This window comes from Brachyistius frenatus, unplaced genomic scaffold, assembly GCF_029030835.1.
Source record: "Brachyistius frenatus isolate BFR_SWC_R1_liver_20210118 unplaced genomic scaffold, ASM2903083v1 Contig_94, whole genome shotgun sequence".
Taxonomy (NCBI): domain Eukaryota; kingdom Metazoa; phylum Chordata; class Actinopteri; family Embiotocidae; genus Brachyistius; species Brachyistius frenatus.
In genome coordinates, this window is record NW_027210693.1 from 179,407 (window position 1) to 185,329 (window position 5,923).

A 5,923-nucleotide genomic window follows, 5' to 3' on the forward strand; every position below is an offset into this window, starting at 1 on the left:
TTGTTGCGACTGTTGCAAGTTATGTACGAGACGCCCGTCACACCTAAATGCTGCGAAACAGTACGATTTCCTTATGTCAACATGTCAGAATATCACCATATACATTTTGATCAACAGAAATTACACCGACATTATTGTGAAAGCTATGTCACTCCTCCAGATGCAATGCTCATTGTACTGTGAACTGTAGTTTCAAGTCCTGTTTTTCTTTGACCTTTTATACCTAAACATCTGACAAAAGCCCTCACATTTATTATGTTTTTATGATTCTGGTCTTATTTTAACTTTTGTGAGTCATATAATAGACATCAAATTAATTTTGTCTCAAATTAATGAAAACATTTTTTAGATTCATATATTGTATGTCCACATTTATTTAGTTATGCACTAATAAAATAACTCATTCCTTTATGACACCTTCATGGTTTTCTGCATTAGACATGGTCACATGACATCTTGCCTTAAACAAATTGTTATTTTCTCCGATAGTTTTTCATGCATATAGCAGGATGTGGTGGTAAAAAGAATAATATGGATACTAAATATTTATAATGCAGAGACTGAAGCAGAATAAAGAACAGTCACAGGGAGTATAATGTAATATTCATTAAAATGTGACTCCACTAATCATCAAACACTAATCCGATTTCACAAATTTATTTAAATAGTAGAATTACATGTAGAGACTGATAATTGTGGAAGATTTGGATGTATTTTTTGTCTGTCCACTTAAACTAACTTCACATTTCTTAAATGTGTTAGAAGCTGTCGTGAGATGTTCCTCCTCACCTCATATCATCAAGGAAAAGGCAATTCCTCCAGGGGGTCAGAAACTTGTCGGGTCGCCAAGGTCAAGGCTCCAACGTCTTGTTTTGCTGCTGCCAGTTTACTGCATCATGTTTCCGAGAACCATAAAAGAGAAAAAGAGGGAGAAACCCTCATTAAAGGAACCAAAGAATTCAATAATCAGACTGAATTCCCATGATTTGAGTAGATTTAATTTGACATGACGCACTTCTTGTTACGCTTCATAAGCCGAAGTTTTAACATCTGCAATCAAAGTAATCAATCACACCCCTTAATTTCCTTGTTCACAGAGTTCATGTGTTGTCTCCAAAGAGCCTTGTCATTCTACAGCTACAATAAACAACCTGTTGAGGCAGGGCCAAACTGTAAATACCAGAACATCTATTTGCAGTAAATCAGTGTTATTTACTACTCCATTCACGCACCTTTGTCTCTGCAGAGGCGGCAGTGACGTGTTCAGGGAGTCAGATAAAGGGTATTTCTCACCAACTCTTTCCTGTTATTTTCCAAGGGTCCTTTGTTTGGTGGCGGGACCTCGGCCGCTCGGTTCTCAGGGGAATGAGAGGAACATTTGAGCCTGAACACTTATGAACACGGCTGCCCCCATACACAGACTGCTCCCAATACCTGTCTCTATCGCTGTGTGTGTGTGTGTGTGTGTGTGTGTGTGTGTGTGTGTGTGTGTGTGTGTGTGTGTGTGTGTGTGTGTGTGTGTGTGTCACCTTGTCCTTGGATTGAGCAGCTACACCCCTGCAGTGTGAGTTTTATGTCTTTCTCAGGGAACTTTATCCTTTACAACTTTGATGGTTGTGTGACCGTGTGAAGTGCAAGGAACCGGAAATCCATAAATGTATCTATACATTAAGAAACACGAATGCTCTGCTTTCATTTTACAATTATCAGAATTAAAAGAGAAAATGTATAGTAAAAATTACCAACATGAATTTTAAAGTTTGACACTACAGCTGTTGTGGACCGATTTTGAAGTATTAAAACAATAAATGTGTTGTTTTTCTTGTTACATTCTATTTCCACTGTATTTTAACAAAAAGATGACTCAGAAAACAAGAATCATAGTTATAGTTTTCACTCATATTTATCTGATCTATAAGTACATTAAAGTTGACCCTATTTCAAATTTCTCTCAGGGACAACTTGTTTGTTCGATGTCTGGGTGTCAAGCTTTCATTTAAATAATACTGATATAATGGACAGGAGAAGTCCTCTTCTAACTTTGAAAACGCAGACAGGGCCTTTGCAGTTGTGTGTCACTTCTAAATTCCAAGCTTTAAGAGTGTCACTTGAAAAAAAGAAAACCTTGCTTTTAAATTCCTGTCCTGGGAAGACACAACAACAACAGGAAGAAGGGCCATTTTCACAGGTGTCAGGAAGCACAGGAAATAAACAAGCTGAATACTGGAAAACATTTTTGTACCAGTAAGAGTCAGAGGTGAACTTAATAAGAGATATTTTTAGCTGGGGTGAAAATTATTTGGAAATTTTGTCCAAGATGTTTGATGCTTACATGTTTTTTAATGTCCAGTAGATTTTCTTTACTTTAATTCGTACCAGAAAATTACTTAGTATTCTCTTTTAAAGTTTTATCATAAACTCAGATAATTGTTACTGAAACATTTATACTCACGGCTCTTCTTACATTATTCATGTTGTCAGACAAAATAATTCAGGATTTCAGTCAAATCTATTGATCTAAGGAATGATACAATTTCTTGTGAAGGCTCTATTCTTTATGAAGAACTTAGAACGTAGTTGACATTGACGTGTCACAGACTTACAATTTGCAGATATCTTGTTTGCTGTTTCAAGAAAATTATTCATTTTGGATTTCATATGTTGAAAACAGACTGAGGGAGAAAAAAAAAACTTTAAAAAGTACATTTTGTTATTTTCTCAAGAAATTGGTAAGTAGTATCTCTTAATTCAAATAACTTTATGACATTTCTCCCTAACTAGGCTAAAGTAAGTCTCATCTGTATTTCAAGTTGAGAATACGTTTCTCTGCAAAGTCTAAAGAACATCACTTCTCTAAATCTGCTCCCATAGTGATGCCGTCTTTGCTCTTCAGTTCTTCTTATGCTATTAGTGGTAGTATTTTAGATTTTTACATGACTTAGAGATGTGTCCTGCATGGGAACCGAGAATATGTTGTTGAGGCTTATTTAAGATTTGAGGATGTCTGAACAATTGGCAGCAGTAACAACCATTTCTGCTCATGTGTTTGGATGTATGATGTTGTATTTTCATGGGAAACAAGACTGACAAGAACTCCTTCAACTAAAAAGATATACATGTCTCCAGACCTCTTCACATTTTTGCACTGCTCAGAAGAATCTTTTTCCACCTCTCATACATAAATGCCAGGATTGTCTGTCTGTGTTGCAACAGAGTTCCTTTGCACGCAGAGAATCTTCCCGTAGCATTCATGCAACTACATGTGAACTGCACAGGGTCTAAACTATAGCCAGGCACATGAAAATACCAAAATACTCTTATTAGAAGAAAAATGATTTTCTGTCTTCAATTAAAGTGCTTCATCTGGTGGATCCCAGCTAACTGCTCATCACTGGGATACTGGAGAAAAAGGAGAGGCATATTTGGAGAGGCTCAACCTCAGACAGATGGTCGACATACCCGTCACAGTAACATGACAATAAACTAAAGCATACAGCAAAGATAATGCAGAAGACGCTCTGCTATAAATCTTGTGTGGCTTTTTACGTTTTATTGATCTGCAGTGTCCTAGAAAGTGAATCGACTTAATATTTAATTACATAAGTGGTCATTTGATTGTTGTCTTTACCTAAGATGACATATGTCGCAGTGCAGTTACTTTTAGGGACAGCAACTGTGTATTGCACTAACTTTTATCTACACTTGCCTAATTTGCAATTATTACTCAATGTTTACCATGACTTCTGCATGATAAAACCTCTCACTGTTTTATGCCAGGCATCTCAGATGTTGTAACACTGTACCAAATGAGGAAATGCATGAATTGAATAAATTAGGCAATCAAATGACAAGAGTCAGTGATAACTTTGGTTTAATTGCAAGAGCATTCTCTACAATGGCTGGTGTCTTACATGATATTGTCCATGTCGGCTTTTCATTTATACAGTACAAATAAAACATCATTCTAAACTAAAATGGTTTAATGAAAAATATTGCTGCAGACTTTGGAAATAAATGCAAGGTCCTCTCTCTTAAACTCTAAAATCATCTACAGTGTAGGTACCCTATGACACTGAAGCTAATTTGAACTGACTACAAGATCATTTCAATATATTTACTGTAGAAACTGATGAAGAACAAAGAGAATTTGAAGAGAATAACATAGTCAGCATATTTCATTAGAAAAGATGGACCAAACAAACCAAATAAAACTTTCAAATGCTGTAAAAAAGTTTTGTCATCGTTTAACATAACAAAATATATCTTTCAGTTCATTTTATAAGTTAATGCTACATTTACACTGAACATATTCAGTCTTGTCAGCACTTGTCAGCGAGGGTTGAGCCGCTTTGGAGCAGCGGATCTATTTGTGCGCTGATCTGTGTTCTGGGCAGAGCTGACTTCTCCGGAGCCCACTTCACCCCCTGAAAACACAAAAGATAGAATTCATTAATCTCTCAGTTAATGCAATTGTGCAGTCTCACAAATTAATTTTCAGAACTTGATCCCTTGGCAAGACATCTACCTCCAAACAGCCCACGGACAATTTACTAATTATACAAAAGCTTTTTTTTAAAAAATAAAAAGCTGATTAAACAACTTTCATTGAAAAATTCTCCCTGTTTACCTGCTTGTGGCTCAGTCCTGAGCTTGCTGGCAATTTTGGCAAAGAATGTGAGGGTGAGACAAGCTCCAGTCTCCCTGTCACATATGCCCCCTTTGCAGTTGCACGTCTTACGGCACTCAACACCATAGGTTCCATACAGGCAGTCTGTAAAGAAAGAAAACATTGCTTTGTAATTTGCAACAAATTACAAGATGAGAAAATATGGTGGATATTGCTGCAGTATTGATGTTTCAATGTCTAAACTCCAAGCCTCTGATGATAGAGGGATAATAGACTCTTCATCAGACAGCCAAACCAAAAGAAAGGAAGCTCAGATCTGCACCAGACTCTAAAACCACTGGTCCTATTGTGCTGGTCATTGGGATCATTCATATAATATGGGCTAAATGGTTGTGTCAACATTTAGGGATACTGGATTTGGTGCAGCAGAGCATCCTTCAAAATGCAGCCTGCAGAAATAGCAGCAAGATTTTAAGATATTAGATATTGAATGTGACTCTACCTTTGCAAATTCCATATTCGTCTCCATAATCGTCTTCATCCTTGTAGAACTCGCAGAATAATCCCGGTCCGCACTTCACGCCGTGCATCCCCGACACCGTGCGGTAACAGTGCTCCCCTGTGCCGGCTGCACAGACCTGGCAACAGCCGCAGTCATCCAGGACGGTCCGTGTGCACCGCTGCGTCCCGCCGCACCGCTCCGGGTTGCATCTGTCGGGGCAGTTCACCGCGTACTTGACGTTGGCGCTCCACGCCTCAGCATCATGCACCACAAGTGATGACAACACCGTGAGGAGCAGAAAAGACATGACTGCACGCGGGGGACGGTCCGGGGAGGTCGTGGAAAGCTGCAGATTTTTGGGATCTCGGGAAGAGACAAGAGACGCGCAGCTCCCCCGTGAAGACTTGAGTGGAGTGACCTGTGGTTCATCAGGTTGCGCGGTTATCAGCGATGAACAACTTTGTTTTGCACATGGCTTGCCCTCGTCAATTTCCTCATTCCGGTGTTGTCGTCCTTTTTGTCAGTCAGTCCCCTTTTTAGAAATCCGGCTTGGAAGTGGGATTAACTCTGGACCGCCATCCAGGAATTGAAATTCGTGTGACCTGATGTCATAAGTTATCTTTGGTTTGTTTTTGTCTGAGTGACAGAACCCCCAAACCTCCGACTGCATCAGGTTTGTCGTGACTGCGGCAGCTTTGAAGAGTGCAGTTTGATATTAGACAAATAAGAAATCCTATTGACAATACACACGTAAGAATGGGCCTACATAAAGTGAATCTCTTGAATTAACATTC

General features: G+C 38.7%; 1 protein-coding gene across 1 annotated transcript; it reads right to left on the reverse strand.

Annotated features, from left to right (window-relative positions):
• Positions 1-3,854: 3,854 nt before the first annotated feature.
• esm1 (endothelial cell-specific molecule 1) lies at positions 3,855-5,522 on the reverse strand. Its single transcript, XM_069710759.1, has 3 exons — positions 5,130-5,522; positions 4,628-4,771; positions 3,855-4,424 (listed from the first exon to the last, which is right to left on the reverse strand). Exons 1-3 carry the CDS (start codon positions 5,434-5,436, stop codon positions 4,330-4,332), a joined length of 546 nt encoding a protein of 181 aa, XP_069566860.1. The 5' UTR covers positions 5,437-5,522; the 3' UTR covers positions 3,855-4,329.
• Between the last annotated feature and the right edge of the window lie 401 nt (positions 5,523-5,923).

Bases quoted from the DNA above. Each gene is read 5' to 3' on its own strand.
- esm1 (XM_069710759.1), bottom strand. From the start codon at position 5,436: ATGTCTTTTCTGCTCCTCACGGTGTTGTCATCACTTGTGGTGCATGAT. The intron at 4,772-5,129 runs GTAGAGTCACAT...CTTTCTTTACAG, and splicing joins CGAATATGGAATTTGCAAAG to ACTGCCTGTATGGAACCTAT. The intron at 4,425-4,627 runs GTAAACAGGGAG...TTGTGTTTTCAG, and splicing joins CAGGACTGAGCCACAAGCAG to GGGGTGAAGTGGGCTCCGGA.